Raw genomic sequence first — 23,836 nt, 5'->3', positions numbered from 1 at the left:
AATTTCATTTTATATATTCACTTAGAAACCATTTCTTGTGCCTGTGCTTTCAATATCACAGTCTCAAACTGGTTTCTTCTTGGCAGACTAACATCAAAGGGGCTCGTTAGCTTCAATTCATTTCATACAATTGCACCTTTCCAGTAGATTTTAAGGATAGTATTATATGTGGAATTGCAGCAAAAGATGATGAACATAAAATAGGCTCAGCTATCAGCATGCTTTCATATCTCGCAGATGCTAACAACATAATCAAATCTTTGATTGCACACACTAAAGATAGCAGGCTATCTGGCATTAAGATAACTTTTCAAAATACTTGATGCCTTTTGAGTGATTTTTCTATACTTCTCCTTGGTATAGTGATAGCTTTTTTAGGTCAATACACATATAAGTAGCTAGATAGTTTTTGCTCCCTGAACAGAATAGATACCTGTCAGGTACAGATCAGGTCACACCAAAATGGCATCAACTTCATGGCCTGATCCTGAGAAGTGAATGGAAGCTATGCATGCTTAGATTTTCTCAGGATCAGAACATAAATGTAAGATCACAGATCAACACATATGCGCACATGACATTCACAATGGACTGAGCAGAAACCCAAACTATGGACAGTGGAACTGGATGTGTGGTATATGATGAAAAACTGAATTTTTTTGAGGTTTATATTTTTAACGTTTATTAAAAAAGCAAAACGTATGTTCATCTCAAATGAAACAGTTAAAAATGTTAAAGCATACAAATAGTGTACTAGCAGCATCCAATCATTAGAATTTTCTAGAACTCCTCAGTACAGTCTCAGCAAGCTAAAAATATTACAGCTCGCAACCGTCTTCACCATAGTGCAGATAAAACAAAAACTTTATAAAATTAACAACTGAAGGTTAAATAAGCTTAAATAAAGGTGTTAAATACAAGACACTTGATCAAAGCCTCTGTACAAAGAAATGAATTTGGCATTGTACAAGTGATTGGCTGGCTCACACCATACATGATTTTAATAGTTAAGCAGTATAACTGTTTTAGCTGAACATCAACTATACAAAATTATCTGAAGTTGGAGTGGGCTAACCCAGTGAGCCATTTACAAGGCATGTGTATCTTTAGAAAAATCAGAACACTGTTTATATTCAGGCACCATTTGTTCCTGCAAATAAATAATCTCTAATGTATCTGCATCCAAACTAGTGTTAAACACATCAGTGCTAACATTTTATAAACACAGCTTTGTGACTATTCACTATACCTCCATTCTTATTGCTATGACAACGTGACTGTGGAAATAAACTACTGTACATACAAAAAATAGAGCACCTTTTAAACATTAAGGTATATGTCTGATTATTCTTTTTATCTTACAATACTGAAGCCCAAGCTACTGTAAATTGCTTTAAACATCTTCTCCAGAGGACCTGAAATATAGGAAATAAAACCCAAAACGTTCCTCTTCAGGCAACCCCAACCCAGAGCATCTTCTAAAAATGTCTAAAATGACACCAAGATTTTTACATTCATCTTCACACAAACAAACGTCTGCTAGTCTCTGCTTTCTTCAAAGGAATACAAAGATAGATCCATATGGCCCTCAGTCTTGTTCAAGTGAATAGAGGTGGGCAGAGAATACAGCAGAAACATCTAAAATGGATTGTGAACACAATGAAATAATATTTTGCTAATTCAAAAATACAGCTGTTACGCAGTTCAAACAGTGCTTTCCAGGGGTCTAGACATTAGGATTTCTTGTCTATGGTATTGAAAAACCATTCTGTGAATTTTCTTAGTTGAGCGGCTGCTGTCTGAGACTCCTCCTGAAGTCTCATGTTATCTTGTCTCAAATGCTGGACCTCAGCTTGGAGAACAGCTTTGTCTTGTTTTTCCTGGTTAATAAAAAATAGAAGTTGAATAAAGTGAGTAGCCAGGATGACATTTTTGTTGCTCCTATTTCTAAAATGAGTCACAGAGCTCTGTTTACTTTAGCTCACTAATCCATTGTGACAGCTATTGAACTGTAAGCTGAATCCCCAAATTTGCTGCAATGTTGTACTTAAGAAGATCACATTTCAGGCTAAAACGAAAACTTAATGCAATTTCTGTATGAGAATTCTAGAACCCACTTCCTGTATAACACAGATTTGAGCACTAAAAAGTTATTCTACAGTTCAGATTAGACTCATCCCTAAAAGCAGGGACTTACCAATTGTGAAACCTCTCAAATCTGTTTTCCCAAAGAAAAGATTCAAGATCAGAGAATTAACAAGTGATACAGAAGAATTCAAGTCACAAGGATTTGATTTCACAAATACAAAGTTAATGCAAAATGTTTGGCTTAAACCATTAGAGGGACATGATTGATTTCATCACTAAAAGCAATATGTGGCCCGTTGCTTAACAGACATGGCAGCCAAGTTCCTGTTTCCAGCTCTGTCACTAACTCACTGTTTGATTCCAGTCATTCCACAAATCATTCTGTGCCTCAGTTTACTCATCTGCAAGTTGAATACCATACTCCTGGCATACAGTCTCATGGATTGTAAACAGCTGCACTCACTGCAGGTATGCCTCCTGGTGGCTAGGTCTGAGAACTGGCTTTCACCCCACATGGTGTCCCCATAATTGGTTGCTCATGACTTGACGTGCTCCATCTTTTTGACTTGGCTCTCTAGCCAAGTCACTATATAGTCTCGCATTCCAGGGTATCAACTTCCTACCAGACAAGATGTCCGGATGCCATATCAGACAGTCTTCCGTTTCACCTCTAGGTACTTCGCCTCTTCCCAGTGGTGGGTAGAGGAACCTGGGCCTGCCCACAACTCTGGGTTCCAGCCCAGGGACCCTATGGCTAAAAATGAAGGTCTGCTCAGTTTCTGTTGCTGTTTCTCTGAGCTCCTTCCTACCCCATGTCTCTATCTCCTGGCCTACCACTGGAGTATTGTCTGCTCTCCATGGCTACTTCACCCCTCTTGGCCTCTTGTCTGACTCCATAGTCCAGGGCAGGATCCAAGGGCTCACTTTCCCCTTGGACTTCCACATTGTTTGTGATCAACTCGCTTTCCCTCTAGGGAGTGACGGCATGCTCCTTCCCTGCAGCCTCCTCCTGGCCTCATTTCCTGGCTTTATAAACCTATCCCAGCTTCTCCCACAGCAGCTCTTGATCTGAAGTTAGGTCTTCTCAATCCCCTCCAGGTGCACCACATAAGGTTAAATGCCCTCTTTTTGACCACATTAACCCGCTCTTTGAAACCCTTGGATGGAAGGTATATAAGTATAGTAATTTCTACTGGAGAGCCATGGAGACATTTAATCCTGATGAAGAGATTTTTTACCTTCCGGAGGTCAGTTTGTAGTTGCCGGAGGATCACTTCTAGCTGGTTTACTTTTCCAGTCAGAGTAGATGGAGTGTGCTCCCTACAAAGTAAACAATAACTTCACTCTGGAGTTAGTTCAAAATACTTCCTTCCTTAATGTCAATAAAACATACTTTTATAGGGACACATCACAAAAAACAATTGACCCAGGGCCAATTGGGTATGTCAGCTGGAAAAAGCAACAATAGACTAGCTCAAGCACGAACCCACTACTGTGATGTTTGGAATATGCTGCTTCATCTCACACTAATGAAGCAGAAATGAAAAATGACTTTAGAAAGGAAGTGCTTCAGATATTACTCTCACATGTATTCACAGTGTAAGTTAACTGTTCAACTAAATAATGCGAAGAGTGCATTTGTGAACAAGCTGCTTTCTGATAAGGAACATTAGTAACAAAGCAAGTTGCAGCAGCAATGGTTATAAACATTTAGGGTTATTTTAGTTCTCTTCTCTGGTCTGCAATTGTTCCATTTCAAGTAAAAAGATAAACCAGTGACTTAATGAAGACTAACATTTTGTCTTTAAAGGTCAAATGTACAGAATATAGCCAAAGGTTAATCAAATGCATGACAGAGAAAATGCAGAGAAGAGCAGTTGTCCTATGCATGACAGTGAACGCTTTGGGAGACAGTTACATACATATTCACAGATTAAATTAGATGTAATGTGAATTGTTTCATCTAGATGAGAGAAGCTGAAGAAATATACAAAGCTGAATCAGCTGCTTCATGCAGGTTAGCAAATTGGACAGGTTTGACAACACTGAACATGGAATGCCTGCATGCCTTTTTGCTATTCCTAATGCACACTAGCTGGAAGAGGTGATGTGAGTTTAAAGTCGTTGAGGAGAAACGTGCTTTGCCATGTAAGTACATTAATTTGTCTAAAATTGGTATTAAGTAAAAACGACACCCTAATAAGCAAAAAAGACTAAAGTTGCCCCCCTTTCCCTTTTTTCCCACCACTCCTCAAGTTGAAAAGCAAAACAAATCAAAGATTTTAAAACAGATACATTCTATTGCTGAATCCTCCTGTTTTTGAAACCCACAACTCCCTAGTAGAAAGGATAGAAGCCAGGTGGTAGTCTAGAGCTCCAAGCACTGGACTAGGTGTGAGGCACTAGGGTACTTTGTGGCCCTAAGAAAGTTACAATCTCTCTGCTTCATCTGTAATCAGGGGCTATAGGTTTGCCAGTATTTGTTCTCTGAAGACACATAGCTGCTGTCTTTTCTTGTACCAAGTCATCAGACAGGGAACTCCCATCATGCTGAAGACTTAAGCCCCTTGTTCCATCTGGGGGCACTATATGCTATCCCTGCTGTGCAGAGTTACACAACACCCACTGATCAATTCCATCCAAATGAAAGGTAGAAATAAACAAAGCAAAGTGCGTTTAAAGAGGTGGGTGGGTGGATTGTAACAAAAGATTACAGAACTCAACTTTTAAGGGAGATAAGGTAGTGAGTGGTGATCTGAAGACCAGATTCTACCCCACGTTAGATACTAATTTCAAGCAGAAAATGTCACATGGCTACCCTGCAAGTCTCCTAGATGGAAACTGACCAGGGGTTGGCTGCGAAAGCAGAAATCTCTTGGATGCAATGTAAAGGCATATTCAGTTAAAGCTGCAGAGCTGCAAAGGCATAGCAATGAAATGTGTAGAGAGCCATTTAGACATGGTACTCTTGGGAACAAGGGAGCCAATTGTATTTGCTATTGAAGAGGACACAGTAAGCTGCATAGCCTTTGAGCACTTTGTTTGAAGATGACTGAAGTCCCAGGTGTCATTCTCACACCGAATTTTAGAGAAGAACCTGTTAATATGGTAATGTAGATAGGGTAAAATGACAGATTTCAGTGGAATTCTTTGGGAAGAAATTAGGAGGTGCTCATAAGCAAGTCCTTTATCTTTAAAGCAGGTTGTATACTGGGTTAGTAGGATCTGACATTCTTTGCTAGAAGGGGCTGGATTTCCTCTTGCTGAATTTGATAGAAGGAAAGCTCTACACAATTTATTCAGAGAAATATTTTTAACATCACTTGAGAATCCTTCAGGTTGATCTTTCAAGGTCTGCATTACTAGAGCACTGGTGACCCGGGGAGGCCTGATGCCTTTCCAATTCTGTGAGCCTTTTAAGGCTCAGAGGTTTCCAAAGAGATGCTTGTTGGAGGTGGTTGCCTTGTCTTCTCTAGAGAAGAGCACTTTTTTTCTGGCCAAGATTAGAAGTGCTCTGCAGGCAGGCACCTACCCCAGCTATTGCCCACCCGAAAGTCCTTAGGTGCAAAGCTCCTACTGCAGCAGTGTTTTGTAGCTGCAGACCTCCCAACTTCCTGGCTGTCCATGCGCTTTCCACAGTGTACTTAAACTTGATAGGAAGGACATGGATTGAGCAGAGACCCAGCCTCACTGAGGTGCACAAACTTCATTTACTCAGCATCAATGTTCAGCTGCTTTTGAGTGCTGAAACAGTACCGTATACAACTGCAGAACAAAGAGGATTTACCTTAGTAATTGTCCTTATATCAGTATACCTCGCAAGGCAACTACAATGCCTACTTGAGGCAGAGACCATCTTGTGTGTGTGTGTGTGTGTGTGTACGTGTGTGTGTGTACGTGTGTGTGTACGCGTATGTACAGTGCTTCCTTACACAATGGGGTTTTGGTCTATGATGAGGGCTCTTGGATGTTACAGTAATCCAATAAACAAACAAACAAATAAAAAAATAATAATGTTACTTAATTGCTCAGAGCAATTTCTTCTAAGAGGAAGTGAATACTTCATAACCGGTGCTTCTCTTGCTAATGCTGAAGCAACTCCAGAGCTTTGGAGACAGAATGCTTCAGCCTGATGTGCTGATCTGTCTCCTGGCTTCAAAAAATTCAGAAGCATAATTGGTCTATAGGTATAGCAAAGGGGATCCAGCTTTAAGTTCTAATACAACCTCTCCTGCCTGAAATCGCCAATCAACAAGGCTACCTAAATTCCTCTTCCACAAAGGCTGAGGGTCCTGCAGACCTGACCACCAGTGGTGCCTAAGTATTCCTAGTCCTGGAGGGACCCTGGCAGTCCCTGGGTTCCCATTAATTAGTCTCCCAAGGCAGTGGAGGTACTGAATCACTTTCCTATGCACGGACAATCTTCCTAAAGCAGAAGCAGAAGCTCCCCCTCAACCCCATAATACTTTTTTTTTTTTTTTTAATCATGGCTTGCCAGAGATGCTCTTCAAATGAAGCACAGGACCACATATGAGATATTTAAAAGCAGTCTTATTTAATGACTTCTCTTTTTAAAAAGGGACATCAGACCCTGGCAAACTGTTATAGCCACTGACATTCCTTAGGAAGTTCACTGAGTGCTGATGAGTTTTACAAGTTTTCTGGAAACCAAGAAAAGGTGTCTGTTCACTGACAGGCCTGCAACATAGTATAAAACACTGCAACTTCTTTCATATTGGAATCATTTTTTTTCTATTCTGTTTTATTTTGCCCTTGGTGATAATCAAAAACAGCAAACAGTAAGATGAATACGTTCTGCTCATCTTGAAAGTCAGTAGTTTCAAAAGATGCTGAATAAAATTTCATATATATTCATTTGTATATTCATGCTAATAGACATTTCAAAGGATAAGAAGGACCTATGTGCTGGTCTAAGGAAAATGGGTGGCATTACCCATTTTATTAGAATGAAATACTAAAGAACAGGATTAGGTCTGTCCCATGCCGACAGCATTTTATTAATGGATCTAAAATTTTCCAGAGTACATCCCAAGTTCATATAAATTACTTGAGCGTTGACATTGCATGGGAATGTTTGAAGAAGCAGGTATGTTCAGATACATATTCTTCTATATGTCCGTTTACATACTTATCTTGTTTTCTAGGCAACTATCACTGTGCTATCTATGTGCCATAAAACAGTTACAGATGGCACTGTGTGTTTGTTGAAGGGCCAATTTCTCACAGCCTCTTTAGTTCCTGCTGTGTATGAGTCCTTCTTGCCTTCTACTATTTCTCCTTCAGTATTCCAAATTGTTGCTTGGTTCTGGAAAGTTGCAATTACTCAGTAAAAGCCATTACAGAGGTAGACCTTGCATGTAAACCTGAACATGACCAAGATTGGGCTTCATCTGATCTCCACCTGGTAATCAGGGAGCTACACATTGGATGACTTTGTAGCTGTGGAATCCAACCCTTGCTCCAGAATTGTAGTCTAGTATCTCTGCTTGTATTTTAAAACGCTATGTCCAACACAACAAAAGGTGCCTGAAGTTAAGCACCAGAAGTCATTTGTAGGTATAAGCTGTAAGAAAAGTAAGCCCCTAATTTTAAAAAATGCTGGGCACTCAGCCACTCCCATTAACTTCAAATGAGCAGTATTTTTGGTATGGTGTGTACAAAACACTTGGTATTTTGACTTTCTTGAAGAAGTTGATTTAAAAAAAAAACAAACCACCAAAAATAGCTCTGTCTGCCATTGCACTTTATCTTCGATAATTCTTCTTCAAGACTTCATAGCATTGCACAGAGAGATATAGTTGTATTGGCAGGCCAAGAGGGTAGGAAGAAGTATTTGTCCAGTGATTCAATGAGCTAGCTCAGCACTGCATGCAAGTTTCCTCTGGATTTTTATCCCTCAGGGAAACGATTACACTAAACAATCTCATTATTTGGCTTGTCATGATCTACAAACTTGACAATTTACCATGGACAACCACAAGTCACAAGTTGAGGAGCTGCAAAAATTCTTCTTAATTTCCAGAAAACAGTAGGTAAACCAAAATAATTCCCTTCAATATCTTACCACTCTGACAGTTCTTCAAAGATATTGGCTTATAAAATATGGTAACTCTGAATCTCAGTTGAACTCCTAAACTTTTGGGAATGCCATAGTTGTAAAAGATATTTTCTGCACTATTTACAGGGGAGTCTAAGTTTTAATAATATGATAATTTGGGCATTTTAACACCTTGTTCTTTGAATAAGTACCTCCTGTAGTTAGAATAAATTATTTTCTTGGCATGGAAAAGTAAAGAAAGTTAGGTTTTGTTAAGAACATCACATATTTCAGAAGTTATTCAGAACACGTAATACACGATATTAAGAGGAAGTGATTGTCATCTGCTTCATAATAAAAGTGCTCTAAATCTTCTATACCCAGAAGCATCAATGAAATCTTTTCCATTTGTTGGCTCTTCATCCAAAGGTAACTCTGGAGCACCCTCCAAACTTGGAGCTTGCTGCATATCATTCAGGGTGCAAAAAGATGCCACTCTCTGATCTGTAATGGCAAAAATAAAGCTAATGTAAAGCTATTTCTAAAGACAATTTCATATACAAAATTAAAAAAAAAATCAGAGGCTGATGTACAATTAATTATTTGGACCTGGTTAGAGCCTGGGAAATAAAATAATAATATATGGAGATATACCTATCTCATAGAGCTGGAAGGGACCCTGAAAGGTCATTGAGTCCAGCCCTCTGCCTTCACTAGCAGGACCAAGTACTGATTTTGTCCCAGATCCCTAAGTGACCCCCTCAAGGACTGAACTCACGATCCTGGGGTTAGCAGGCCAATGCTCAACCACTGAGCTATCCCTCCCCCCCAACATGGCTGCTTTGAGAACAATCAGCAGATATACAATTTGTTCCAGTTAGTCGCTGTTTCCAACATCTGTGTCAACATCTGGTTTACAAATATCAGCAGAGTGATAGATTTGTTTTGACTAGTTAATGATAATTTGAACAGTAAATTGGTCAGGCTGAAATCCACAGAAGACCTGAGAAACAGGGGCCATGACCAGTGACAATACCAATTCATGGAAAACGTTTGCATTTTCCATAGAGCTAAAGCATCAAATTCCACAGAAATTTGCACAGTTCCATTTTTATTATTCTGATATCTCAAACACATTGTGTAAGCTGCTGGTTATCTATATACTTGAAAAGCAGGATACAAGTGCTATTATTATGCACTTACTTTGTCATATTTAAGTATAAAAAGTAGCTTTTATTTAGTAAAAGCACCTTCAAGTACCAATAATACTACACCAGGGCCACCAGCATACATGCTCAATGTGCTTGGAACTTAGCCTGTCTCCCAATGACCAATATCATTATCAGCGGACATTCAGTGTAGCTGCCAAAATGTACCACATATCATTATTTATGAAAAATATGCCATGCAGAACATCACTGCACATAATAAAAGTAAATGATTCATCATGATTTAAATTGTTTGCTATGGAAAATCCATATTCTGTGGAGATTGATTTAACTGATTTCCATATAAATTCCATGCCTGCAGCTTTCTATTGACTCTGGCCATGACATGCCTTCCCCTCTCCCTCTCCTCCCCCGCAGGCCCAAAGCTTGCATTACCATGCAAACGTGCAAACACTTGAAACAGAAAGGAAGGTTTACTAAAGATAAAAGCCAACAATCAACCCCAAACCATCACCTAGAAACGATGTATGATGACAGACTGGCCCAAGATCTTCATCAGAGTCAAAACCTGGAATAAGATTTAGAACGTTCCTATCAACAAGAAAGTACATCCAACTATCTCTCTGCTAAAGCAGCTGTGGTCCTTGTGCAAGATTCACATAATGGAATACTGTCAATGCAGTTCAGACTGCCTCTTATTGTGAGAAGCCCTTAAGCCTGTCAAAACCAATTGTGATGTAATGCCAACCAACATGATTGTAATTACACATTTCATGCTCAGCGGCCCTAATATAATGTACAGTATGATGATACATAGCATGGAAAAGTCACAAAAGTCAAATGGTAAATACATGGCAAATTGTTTTAAGTAAGATTTTTTTAGTGATTTGTTTAAAAAGTGCTACCAAGATATTAAACCAAAAACAAAACCGGGGAATCACAGCAATTAGAAGCTTTTATTAAGTGATTACAAAATGAACACTTTTCGAGCTAACTGTAAAGACTAAAAAGTCATTTCCAGCTATAACTCTACTTTGATTCAAATCTGCACTTTTATACTGGATTTCAAGACCAACTTTATACAGCAGTAGTTTCCCAAGTTTTATCCTTATTTGCAATTTGTCATGTGTCTTGGTAGTTTTTAGATCATGAGTTTTCCACACACATCTAAAGTGAGAAAAGAGAGGAATTTCACACACCATTGCTATCACAGTGACACAACTCACACTATGGAAGCAATATAGCTTAATTAAATTAAGCATCAGGGAAAGGTTAAACTCAGTCAAACTAGGTGCCACAGAAAAGACTGTGCAAACAATTATGTTCACAAAAGAAATGGGGCAGAAGTAAATTTAGGATTCACGTCTAATTACCCATTTCACTTGTTCTTTTCTTCCTTTGCCTAAACTTTGATTACCGAGACAAGGGGGTGCGGTAATATCTTTTATTGGACCAACTTCTGTTGGTGAAAGAGACAAGCATTCGAGCTTACACAGAGCTCTTCTTCAAGTCTTTGACTGACATTTGATGGCGGAGGACAGAAGAGCAGTGGCAAATCTTACTGTTCCTAGCTTTCCTACATGATGAGTTAGTTAACGTTCAGTAATGTACAAAACATGGGTATTTGTGTCACTGAAGTCTATTTCAATATAATTTACCCTGCGTTTTTCCTCACAATACTGACTAAGCATTTCTAAGAAGAATGGCTGCTTGTCTAGTCTACTGAGCTTAAGACATTTTCTGTTAAGTTAAAAAAAAAAAAAAAAAAAAATTGTAGTTCTGGACCTACTAGGGGTATCTGAATCAAACCACCATCTTTCCTTTAGTGAGGAAGAATTATAAAGGACGTTCATAACAGTCACTGAAAGCACACTATGAAGTTTTAAAATAAAATATTTCACCCAGTTTTTAAAAATTTCCATTGATTCATAGATTCCAAGGCCAGAGGGGACCATTGTGTTCAGCTAGTTTTACCTTCTGTATAACACTGGCTATTGAACTTCCCCAAAATAATTACTACAGCAGATCTTTTAGAAAAACATCCAATTTTGGTTTAAAATTCTCCAGTAATGGAGAATCTACTATGGTCTTTGGTAAATTGTTCCCATGGTGAACCAACCTCACAGTTAAAAACATATGCCTTATTTCCACCCTGAATTCGTCTACCTTCAACTTCCTGCTACTGGACCCTGTTATACCTTTACCTGCTAGATTGAAGAGCCCATCATCAAATATTTGCTGCTCATGTAGGTACTGATAAATGTAATTAAGTCACCCCTTTAGTTTAACAAAGAGAAGGAAATACACTGAGCTTATTGAGTATCATGATAAGGCAGGTTTTCTAATCCTTTAATGATTCTCATAGCTCCTCTCTGAACTCTATCCAATTTAGCAACATCCTTCTTGAATTTACCTGAAAACTTTAATTTTAGTCAGCAAAAACTATAAATAGATTATATTACCTTAAATGTGCATTGACTATAACTTGTGCATTTGTAACTTTTTATTCCTTGCAAAAATTCTACTAAATTTCAAATGTTGTATTTGTACGAAACGTAAATTTTATATTTAGAGCTTTTTATTACTGCATTTCTGCTAGTTTCTAAACAGAACTTTACTATAGTCAATTACTTGTGAAATGTTGAACGGTAATCCACCATTCACAGGCTGGGCAACAATGTCATTAAATAGGTGTTAGAAACCATTAGGCTCCCACATTGTATGCTAAAGAAATGATTTTGTGAGTTGTTACTGCAAAAACAACCACCTAATTTAAGCTGCTCATGTTAAAGTCAAAGTTTACTCCCTCAGTAACAAAGTTAATATAACAACAAACATAGATAACAGCTAGGACATCACCACCAAGTTCTCTTATTTTACCTCCCCAGAACAATGCACAAGACAGTGCTGCCATAAGAAATAAGGAAATGGAATATTGCAAAGTGAATGGTTACATAGGAAGATTCTTATTCAGCTGCATGTTTATTTTTTTATTTTCAGTAATTATTTCTAGTCCCACTGAATATGTCCACGAGTACTTTCTCGAGTTTAATTGTTTCACCAATTTAACAGGGCAATTTTTAAAAGGTGAACTGAAATAAGAGTTAAATCTGTGCTTTGGAGGGCAGAATTTGACCAAAAGTTTTTGTTCTTGACTATGCCTAACAGAATTTTACACAAAATATAAAGTATTAACTCCTTGGGTGTGACTCTCCATTCACTGGCACCAGTGGAAATCAAAAGACCTCCACTGATACCAATGGAGTTAAATTGACACAAGAGAAGAATCTAGTCTTTTGTCTATGATTGCAACACTTGTGCTACCAAAACCTGCAAGGACAACTCCTACTGACATTAATAGAAGCTCTATGTGAATATCATATCCTCTTGACTGATCAATCTTTTCTTTTTCTAATTTTGGTTTGGTATGTCATTTTCCAAGCCAATTACCTGAGAAGATATATGGGCACTTACATCAAAATTTTAAGCAAAAATTGCCAACTCCAGATAGACAAAAATGAGGTCACTGGGCCAAAATGTGCAACCCATCCAACTCAGTGGATGTTAATGGGACTGCATAGTTGTAAAAGAGCAGAATTTGGACCAGAACTGCATTTGTTCAGCAATACAACAGATTTGGGGGGGAGGAGGAGGAAGGAGGGAGAGAAGGAATCCAAACAGTTGAAGTTAGGTAACATACAGCATAATAGAAGAAGGCTAAAAATAAAATGGTGCATTAAGTGGACCTCTCATTGCTAAACTCCCATCTCAAGGTCAAATTCTGTCCCCAGACATGCACACAAACTTCCACTGAAGTCAACAGGAGTTACACATGCATATCAGAGAACAGAGCTTTTCCTAAATGGTTTTGAACTTTATTTTTCTAAACACTTAAGTCTCTAATCAAATTAGCTAGTTTATCTTATATGCTGAATGCTTTTTTTCCCCTAATCACAATATGTTTAGCATAAATTTGATTAAACTATGAAGATTTAAAATGAAGATGTTAAAACAATATTAATTATAGTAGCACAGATGGTGCCACAAAGATAGAATGGCATTAAGAAATGGTGCATCCTAATTGGCATAAGTAACTTAGAATCATGAAAATACCTGGTATAGACCAGTGGTTGAAATTACTTTTGTTTATATAACCAAATCATAAACAATACATAAAGAGACTCTCTGTCAGGTTGTTTAAGCTCCAAAATATTTAAAAAACAGATAACACCCATTTTTAAACTAAAACCACCAATCAACGGTGACACAAATACTGCTGGGTCTGTACATAAGAGTCAACGTTTATGTTTATGTCCCACCCCAAACTTCTAGAATGAGAAGCAGTTGTGGGAATCTTGGAGAGTTTTCTGTTCTTCTCTTTCACTATATTAAGTTATTTGATTTTCCGGAGTAGCCATCACTATTAATATAATCTAAGTACTCAAAAAGTACACTGCTCTGCCCCAAACTCAAAACTATGAGGATTTTAGAGAAGTGTAATAAAACAATTAAAGGAATATGAATCAAATTTTCTAAAGGTTGTCTCTTTTCCTGCTTATTCTCTGACATTTCTTCATCCCCTTTTCTCTCCATTCATTCTCCATTTTAAATACAATTCTCTTTTCTCAGTTGTTTATTGTTTTCTTTCTAGTCTATACTCTTCTTTCTTTAGTGCCTTGCCCAGTAGCATCCAATTCTCTGTTGTTCAGTTCCTCTCTCTCCTCTTCCATATTACATTTTCTCTTTACCCGTTCTTCTCTTATCTTGTTATCTGTCCCCTTTTCCCTCTGTAGTCTCATCTGTCAGCTTTGCTCTCAGCTGTATTCCATTAGCTCTTCAAGTTTCTTCCCATATTATACACAGAGAATACACGCTTGTTGCATTGCCATAAATTTGGAATGTGATTGAGTACAAGTGGTGAAACCACAAGTGAGTTAATTATAGGCACTGCAGTCTATAAACAATGGTCACCACATCATAGTAATGTAGCTAAATATTGAGGAAACAGATCAAAAATTTTAAAAGTGTCTTGGCCAAGGACACAACAAGAATCAATGTTTGAGCTGAGCTGCACACATGCTGACTGCTCTGGAAAGGAGCGAAAACTGCAAGCAGCTGCCAGGCAGACAGGAGGGAGCCTTGGGTGTTCTAGCAGCATCAGCTGCAGCCTAACCCCAACTTCTCCCCAGCCATGAATGGGTTCAAAAAGCAAGGAACTGTTCCTGTTGATTTCATCAGTTGCAAAAGCCCTCTCCAACTGACCATGTGGGAACTGTGAACTCCACAAGAATGTCAGGAAATACTAGCGGTAAACTTTCAACTCTAGAAAGGCTCTGTCTGCAGCAAGAAGTGCAGAAAACTTCTCTCTTTTTTTTTTTTTTTAAAGACAACTAAGTTTTGCTTTGATATTTAAAATAGTCCCAGATCATGGACCCCTAGGGCCATCTCTGAAGAGAAAATTGGACCATGAGGTTGAGCTACAGGGAAAAAAGGAAATTGCCCAGGCTCCCTGTCATCAAGATCCTAGTTAGTGTGAGGCTTCATCATCCACCTGTGCACAAAGTTCTTGTCTGGCAAGGGGTGGTAGCAGTGGGATCCTCAAAAAGTGACTTATGAAGGAGACCAGCAGCATCAGGATCCTGATGAAGAGTCTGATCTGCTGGAAGCACTGGTACCTGGATCTCTAAGATCTTGTAGCATTCTATTCATAGGGGCTTTTATCAAGCAAGGGTTACAACAATATCTAAAAAAATAATCTCAGTATCAATTTTTAAAAATAGATTTTCCAACATTAGCTTAGACCAAAAACTTTGCAGGAGCAAAATGAACTGAAAGAATAACTAATGATGAGTTAACTAAGGGGGAAAAGCTATTTGGTTCATTTAGCTTTAAATTACAAAAGAAGGCCTCTGTAGCATCTAACAGTGAATTTCAAGTTCTAGCTGTGATGGCAATAAAAGGCTATGTCGACATATTCATTCTTAATCGTATCACTCCCAGGCTTAAAATCACTCATCTGTTCCACACTGTTTCATCTTGGATGAGAGTTGGGTTTAAAACACAGAAGAAGAATGATGGTAATAGCTCAAAATTTGTATTTATGAATAAGCATAAATTTTATGGGTTGTCAATAGATAGAAGAGAGAGACCCAAGAAAGAAATGACCTTTGAATCATGCTGCCAGCTATGGAGAGGAAGAGATAGAGAGAAACTGCCTTGTATGAAAAAAGAAAACTAAAATAAAATTTCCCTCTCAATAGCGGTAAATTGCATAAATGTTAGAAGACTTGGCAGATCAGAATTGGAGACTAATTTAACTTTAATTTCTTAAATCTTCAGTAGCAAACAACCCCATTAACAATGGCTTAGTCTTCATTAACTGGATCACTTTTCTTTAAAGACAAACATATCTCAAAAGTTGTGACCACATTCTCATCCACCAAAATAAAAAGGTCTCAGAGGTTTTAATCCCCACACAACTAAGGAAATGATTATGGCATCTCAACTTCTGTGCTGGTACAGACCTTTCCTTTTTAAAATATTCTTAAAGAAGAATGCTGAAATAGCCATTTGGCTTCATTTCTGAACTTCTAGAAATGTTCAGTTTCGAACACTATGAACCCTGCATAGCAAAACTCCATTGACATTTTTATCATCAATTCGCATAATCTCTGGGATCATCATTTCTCTGTTCATTACATTCATAGAGTCCAGAACACTAGCTCCCACCTACTCTTAATACCAAGTCTTGAAGTAATTCCTCAATTACGAAGGACAACTTCAACATACACAGGAAAATAGCATCTGCTTCCTCCAATTCAAACCCAACTATTTTAAGAACTCCTTTTTTTTTTTTTTTTTTATTATATATAATGGACTCCCTCCAAATGAACTTTTCATAGTATGCTAGTCCGTTTAGCTTATTTTGATTTTGGCTTTCTGGTTGTGAGACTGAGGATGCAGAAAGTTGACCAAATCTTTTAGAAAGCCCATTTCCACTTAGGAGGACCATATCATAGCATAAAATCAAAAAATTAGTTATAATGTTTTATAGGTTATATAGCACATGCATAGATCTTTCCACCTTCTGCATGAATGTACCCACTAACAGAAAAGAAATGTACACACTAGCAGAAAACATAGAAACACTTACTACAGCATTCTTTATGGGAATCTGCATTACAACTCATATTTTTCAAATAATTCACAAAGCAATCAATCAGACGATCTGTATTTTGTGACTCACTGCAGTACAAAATGAATAAATTAAAATATCTGAAATATATGCAACTAAAAACAAGTCAGTCAATATCTTCTCCTATTTGAGCAGAACAAATGAGAAAAAATATGACTCTGCAACTATAGAGAATAAGCCATAAAATTACAAGAATCTAGAAGTTGCTGCTTAAATTGATTAATTGCAGAATAAAGCAGTATGCCATTGTTCTGAGCTGACGGTTTAAGGAGACTAGAAAAATGAAAATAAAAAAAGTTTCTAAAAGACCTTCAAAATATCTGAGTTTCAAAAAATATGAGTACAAAACAAGTACTTTCAGTCAGCTGAACTGATAAGAGTTGTTGAACATCAAAATGTTTTTTATGCAGCAGTAAGAACTGCTTTAGCATGAACACAGTTACATTACTCCAACTCTTCTTCGTACTGATAAGTCTTTATTTTCCAGTTGCTGCATTAGGATATTGGTAACAAAAAAATATACACATATCTTCCCCATAAGCAACCAAGTGTGTAAATACAATGGGAATCCTTTTCAGAGTATCTTTCAATTTTATAATACTTACTACCAGTTAGGAGAAATTTATCTGAGAAGGGCTGAGCAGAGATGAAGGAACTCAAAGTTAATCAAGATAAAAAGCAAGATAGTGTTTTAGAATGATGATCATCACTGTGATACATTTTCTGTTCATTCAGAATAGTACTACAATAGTTCTGAATGCCTGTAACTAAAGAGTAAAGCAACAAAGTCTTTCTACTTGAGATTGTTGAACTCTAGGACAGTACAGAGAAAGAGCTGACCAAAGCATATATTAAAACAAAACCTTTAAATATGCATGTCTACTATTCTGTTTACTTTTAAACTAAGCATGTATAGGTTTGATATCAAAGAGATGGAGTATGTCATTTTCTTCAGCTTAACCTGGAATTATAGTCCAATTCTGCAAGACTGTTCTACTTCTTGACTGCACACTATTTTTGAAAACATATCAATAGACATTTTAATACTTGTACCACTGCAATATTCTTCTGAGGGCTTATTATGTGAGTTAGGGGAAGGGGCAACATCACCTGGACTGCACATGCAGAGTTGACAGCAGCCACACAATACATATTGTGTCCAACATGTTTCCTCATTTGAAAGTAAGTAATATTACAAAAAGGATAGAAAAGGCTATAACTACTGAGATAAATAAGATTTTTCTTATTCAAAATGAGCATATGGAAAATACGGGAAAAACTTGGAAGATCAGTCTTTATGCTGAATTTTCTTACCTTCAAACGCTCGTGCAGCATCCACCAGGTTGGACCAGTCTAGTTCTGCAGCAGTGTCTGGAAGGGGCATCAGGCCAGGATCATTGAATTTGGCTCTATCAGACAAGGAGCCATCTGAGAACCAGAATTCATCTATCAACAAACATAAAAATTAGTCTTCTTATGATAACAGTCTATATTTAGTTCTGAGGCTATTAGAATTAAATTTCAAATATATATATAGCCAAAGGGTGCTCATCTTCACTTCTCCCTTGTGCCCTGCTTTTTATTACATATATATATATATATATAAATAAACACTTAGTGTCAGCATAACATTTTAAGTGGCATTGGACTGAGGAAGAATGAGAAGGAAAGAAGATTTTTTTAAAAAGAATATTCTCTTCCTAATCACCACTTTACATAAGAGAGCATACTAATATTATAAATAGACAGAACACAGTTATAAACAGTAGAATATTACAGAACCCAAATATTTGCTTTTTTAAGATCCTTTATGAAGAGAAAGTTGCTAGACACACATATAGATCCATATTTTCAGAAAATCCATGAAACCACACATGCAGAATTTGTGTACCTATACAGTTATATACAGAAAAACGAGATGTGCTCAGATTATGAGTGCAGGTACAGAGACTGCTTTGAAAATTATGCCCACGTTTCACCTAATATTCAGAAACTTTCCCTTTTTAGTTTATCAATTTGTTCTAACCTCGAAAACAAAAATTATATTCAGATTTAAAAATGCTCTTTCAGTTTTATATTGACAAAGTATATATCTCAGGAAGTGATAGATTTCAACACATTGTAACACTATTTCCAGAATGAACTGCAAGTCTTACTATACAATAGATACAGCACAAATTTGTATTAGAGCACAAACTCTCATTTATCATTAATAGTAAGTGATATTGAGCTTTTAGGTTATACAGCGTTTTACAAACATACTATGAATTTACATTGCAGAAAGAAAAAAAGATTTTCATATTCCACTTTGAGAATTACTTTACATTTTCATTTTCAAGCCAGACGATTTTTACAAAGGAGGACCAATAACAGTCTTCATATATGTTATTGGTTATCACAAAGAGGACTGTGATCAGTTGTTCTCATTATCTACTTAAGATAGGATAAGCAGTAGTAGGGTTAATCAGTAGCCAGGGAGATTTAGGTTAGATACACCTCTACCTCGATATAACGCTGTCCTTGGGAACCAAAAAATCTTACTGCATTACAGGTGAAACTGTGTTATATTGAACTTGCTTTGATCCACAGGAGCGTGCAGCCCCCCCCCCCCGCCCCCCGAGCACTGCTTTACTGTGTTATATCTGAATTCGTGTTATATCGGGTCGCGTTATATTGAGGTAGAGGTATATTAGGAAAACTTTCTAACCATAAGGGATTTAACAGCTGGAATAGTCTTCCAAGGGAGGTTCTGGAATCCCCATCATTGGAGGTTTTTAAAAACAGGTTGGAAAAACACCTGTCAGGGATGGTCTAGGTTTATTTGGTCCTGCCTCAATGCCTGGGGGTGGACTTGATGATTTTGAGGTCCCTTCCAACCCTAGATTTCTGTGATTCTGTGATGTAGCTGTATATTGATGTATACTTGCAGACAATATAATAAATATTGAGGTGAGAAATACTGACATTCATGAAAGTAGATATAACAAGTAGATTTAATCACATTAGGGAGAAGAGAACATTAATTTTATACTAATAAGATTAATGACGAATGTCATTTCATTAAATGTCATTCAGCAAAAAAGCTATTCTGCTTCAACCCTTTTAAAACAAAAAAGAAAATAAATCAGAAGTTTAAAAAAATATTTAAAAAATAGAGAAGTTTTTCCTCCCTCCAGTCCTTCCCCAGATATAGGCTATAATATGTTTGAGGAATATTTTTCTCACCACTGTACCCTTTAAAAAAAATTAAGAAGTGTTTTTTCACAAGAAACAAGGCACACACATAACATGGAATATCTTCCTATTGTATGAAAAAGGCATGGTATCATTTGTCAAAATATTAACGGAAGAATATAGTATACAGTCTGTATAAATTAAAGTTTGTATGTAAACACAACAAGCATAGAGTGACAATACATTCTATTGCATGCAGCAGTCTCTAATAGAATGAATTATCTTTCTCATGGAGAAGACAGGATGGAGGAGCAGGTATGCAATCCTCAATAAAAACACTGGGGGAGAGGGGCTTGCATCCTAAATATGATGCAAGACAGATAAAAATCCTATAGACCATGGGATTTTTCTGTCTTATCCTGCAATTTATATGCAAGATATTCCATTATCAAGTTTTGATGGAGTAACTAAGAAGGTATGCAGTTAGTCTGTTTAGTAGAATTTGCTGTAACATATGTGTCTCTACCGAACCCCAGGAATCCAAAAGTAGATTTTATATCAAATGGAATTTCAGCATACAAATATACTCTCTTCCCACTTCCTGCCTATATTAATGGCAGAAAACATTAGAAGTGTCTGAGGGTGAAATCATACTTGGGACTGATCATGGAACAATCTCTTGCGTATACGGCTTGGAGTCTGTGAAAGCCCTTTGTAGAATAATACAAATACTTGTGTATTCTGGTGCTTCACAAAAAGGGAAACGTTCTTTGCAGACAGGAGATCTTATTTGAAAGCTGGTGGTCCAGTTCCTTTCCTAGAGAAGTGTTCAGTCACTTTAGAAGAATCCCTGCTTTTGTGTGATAAGTCAATAGAAGATGAACGTGAAACCTGTCAGAAAAGTGTCTACTTGATAAGATTCTGCTAGTTTCCCAGATTGGAGTGTAGGATTGATTTAGTCACCAGTAATCATCTCATTTTATACGTCTTTGTGAGGACCTAAATTCATAGGACCTACACTACTTTGTCCAGGGTAGACAGAGGGCCTTAATAGCAGAAAGTCTGCTGGATGAAAGCAGGTTTGGTTATTGAGAGGTCCAGGGCCGGTGCAACCATTTAGGCGACGGCTAGGATTTGGGGGGCGCCATTTTCTTTGGCAGCGACCGCGGCGGCCGGATCTTCGGCCGCTCCGGTCACCACCAGCATTTAGGCGGAGGGAGCTGGGGCAGGGTAGCATGGGGATGGCCGCCTGCAGCAAGTAAGGGGGGGCGGCATGCAGGAGAACTCCCTGCCCCAGCTCACCTCTGTCCCACCTCCTCCCCGAGTATGCCCTGGCTGCTTCACTTCTCCTGCCTCCTAGGCTTGCAGCGCCTAAGCTGATAGGTGCCACAAGCCTGGGAGGTGGGAGAAGTGAAGCAACTCACCCCTGCCCTGCCTCCTCCCTGAGCACGCTGTCGCTGCTTCACTTCTCCCGCCTCCCAGGCTTGTGCTGCCAATCAGCTTAGGTGCCGCAATCCTGGGAGGCGGGAGAGGTGAAGCAGCGAAGGTGTGCTCGGGGTGTTCGCGCTCGTAGCAGGGGCAAGCTGGGGCGGGAGAGGGGTGCCTCAGGGCGTAGGGTGGGGAGCTGCTGCAAGGGGGGTGCCTCAGGGTGGAGGAGGGGAGAAGCCGCAGGGGGGGCGCCTCAGGGCGGCGGCGTGTGCGGGTGAGGGCACAAGGTGGAAGTTTCACCTACGGCCCAAAACATCCTTGCACCAGCCCTGGAGAGATCTCAAACCTCACAGTGTCTATACTGAAGGAAGAAATGAGGAGGAGTAACAACAGTCCAGGCATCAGTACGCCATGACAGACAATTATTTAAAAAAATCTAAATAGAGAAAGAAAAGCATATTCTGGTGTACTAACAGTGCAAAAAACTCCTGGGTTTCTTGAGCTTCAAGGAATGATTCTCCCATGCCGTTTGCATTTTGGGTGTGGTCTGAGTTTAGGAGAGAAAAGACTATGCCCTCTGGGACAGCAATCCATGTATTAACCCATAGTTGTAAAGAAAACATTTTTGTTTGTTAAGTCCGTGCTTTTTGGTACAGTTATTGATCTTGTGACTTCCAGTTCTTTTATATAGAAAACAGCATGACCATACCATCAAACTTTATTCATTTTCACTTTTCTTTTATTATTGCAGAGAAGTGATATAAAGCAACTTCGATAACATTTAGTTTCAGCATTTTCTTATTTAAAACTCATAGGTTCCAAAGCAGTTCTCCTGAAATCAACTGACATTAGTGCCAAAAAATCTCCTTATTCAGAGAGAGATTTCTTATTTATGTAAGGGTAAACAGATTTTATCTTATCTGGTCCGTCCTGCTACCAAGACAACTATCCTGTTTCTGTTAATGGGAGTTGTGAGTTCTCCTCTCATGAAGAGATCTTAAATTATGGGAGGGGGGGAAGTTACTATATATTTCATGTGCCATATACTGGGTAATGACATGAGAGGACTCCATGTTTCTAAAACTAAACTGACTCTTTATTAAGAGAACTATTTACAGAGATACTGCAACTGCAGCTGGCATTTAAGCCATATTCACACAGACTGGTGTCCCTATGCCTCTTCCAAACTCTTCCCTCCTGCAACCTGTGCTCTCCCCTCCAAATTCCAAGCAGCTTGCAACACTGCACACAGCTGAATTACTTTGTTCCTCTATACCATTCACTTTTATAGGCAACACTGTGTAAATCAAGATGTCAGGTTCTCTTTGAAGTCATGACTGTGAGCACTCCCCAAGCTAACAGTTATAAGATCCATAAAGGGTATCTCAAATCACCCTTGCAAGGGAACGCAAGCACCCCATGTGCTCCAGCAATAAGATCTTTGCCCAGAAATTATCTCCATACGTAAAAGACCCAAAAGAATAAAGTAACAGAAATGTTACAGAGCATTCAACTTCGAAGAGGACGGTTGGCAAGTCATTATGTATTTATTTTCAGAGGTCAGTTACAGATAAGTAGTTCCCTCTTCTTTGAAGGTAGGCTTCATTAAAGATTCCCTCTTCTGGAGATTAAAAAGCTCCAGGGTTATTCAAAACAAAACAAGAGATGCATGTAGAATGTGAATACAGGGTTAATGTACCTTTATTCTGAATGGTGGGATACCAGTTTTCAAGTTTTAACTATTTCTCTAAAGTAGGGTTGTCAAGCGATTAAAAAAAATTGTGATTAATCACGTGATTAAAAAAAAATTAATTGCGATTAATCACAGTTATAATAATATAATAATAGAACAACAACTATCGAAATAGTTTGGGATATTTTCTACATTTTCAAATATATTGGTTTCAATTACAACACAGTATACAAAGTGTACAATGCTCACTTTATATAATTTTGATTACAAATATTTGCACTGGAAAAATTGCAAACAAAATAGTATTTTTCAATTCACCTAATACAAGTACTGTAAAAAATGCAATCTCTTTATCATGAAAGTTGAACTTACAAATGTAGAATTATGTACAAAAAAACTGCATTCAAAAATAAAACCGAAAAATTTTAGAGCCTACAAGTCCATTCAGTCCTACTTCTTGTTTAGACAATCGCTCAGACAAACAAGTTTGTTTACATTTGCAGGAGATAATGCTGCCCGCTTCTTGTTTACAATATCACCTTAAAGTGAGAACAGGCATTCACATGGCACTGTTATAGCCAGTGTTGCAAGATATTGATGTGTCAGATGCACTGAAGATTCATACGCCCCTTCATGTTTCAACCACTGTTCCAGAGGACGTGTGTTCATGCTGATAAAAGGTTCTGCTTGATAACCATCCAAAGCAATACGAACTGACGCATGTTCATTTTCATTATCTGAGTCAGATGCCACCAGCAGAAGGTTGATTTTCTTTTTTGGTGGTTTGGGTTCTGTAGCTTCCACATCAGTGTTGCTCTTTTAAGATTTCTGAAAGCATGCTCCACACCTCATCTCCCTCAGATTTTGGAAGGCACTTCAGATTCTAAAACCTTGGGTCGAGTGCTGTAGTTATCTTTAGAAATCTCACATCGGTCCCTTCTTTGTGTTTTGTCAAATCTACAGTTAAAGTGTTCTTAAAATGAACAATATGTGCTAGGTCATCATCTGAGACTGCTGTAACATGAAATACA

At 38.0% G+C, this 23,836-nt stretch overlaps 1 protein-coding gene across 1 annotated transcript in view; it reads right to left on the bottom strand.

Moving 5' to 3' along the window:
- Positions 1-651: 651 nt before the first annotated feature.
- Positions 652-23,836, bottom strand: part of SIPA1L2 (signal induced proliferation associated 1 like 2) — a 249,856-nt gene continuing 226,671 nt past the window's right edge. Inside the window, exons 21-25 of the mRNA XM_050949013.1 lie at positions 17,825-17,956; positions 9,830-9,883; positions 8,527-8,650; positions 3,327-3,408; positions 652-1,880 (exon numbers count right to left, since the gene is read on the bottom strand). Of these exons, the coding sequence (XP_050804970.1) occupies positions 1,734-1,880; positions 3,327-3,408; positions 8,527-8,650; positions 9,830-9,883; positions 17,825-17,956 (539 nt within the window). The 3' untranslated portion in view covers positions 652-1,733. The remainder of the gene's footprint in view (positions 1,881-3,326; positions 3,409-8,526; positions 8,651-9,829; positions 9,884-17,824; positions 17,957-23,836) is intronic.

This window comes from Gopherus flavomarginatus, chromosome 4, assembly GCF_025201925.1.
Source record: "Gopherus flavomarginatus isolate rGopFla2 chromosome 4, rGopFla2.mat.asm, whole genome shotgun sequence".
Lineage (NCBI taxonomy): Eukaryota > Metazoa > Chordata > Testudines > Testudinidae > Gopherus > Gopherus flavomarginatus.
Note: the sequence above shows the minus strand (reverse complement) of the source record. Positions and strands in the feature narration are given on the sequence as shown.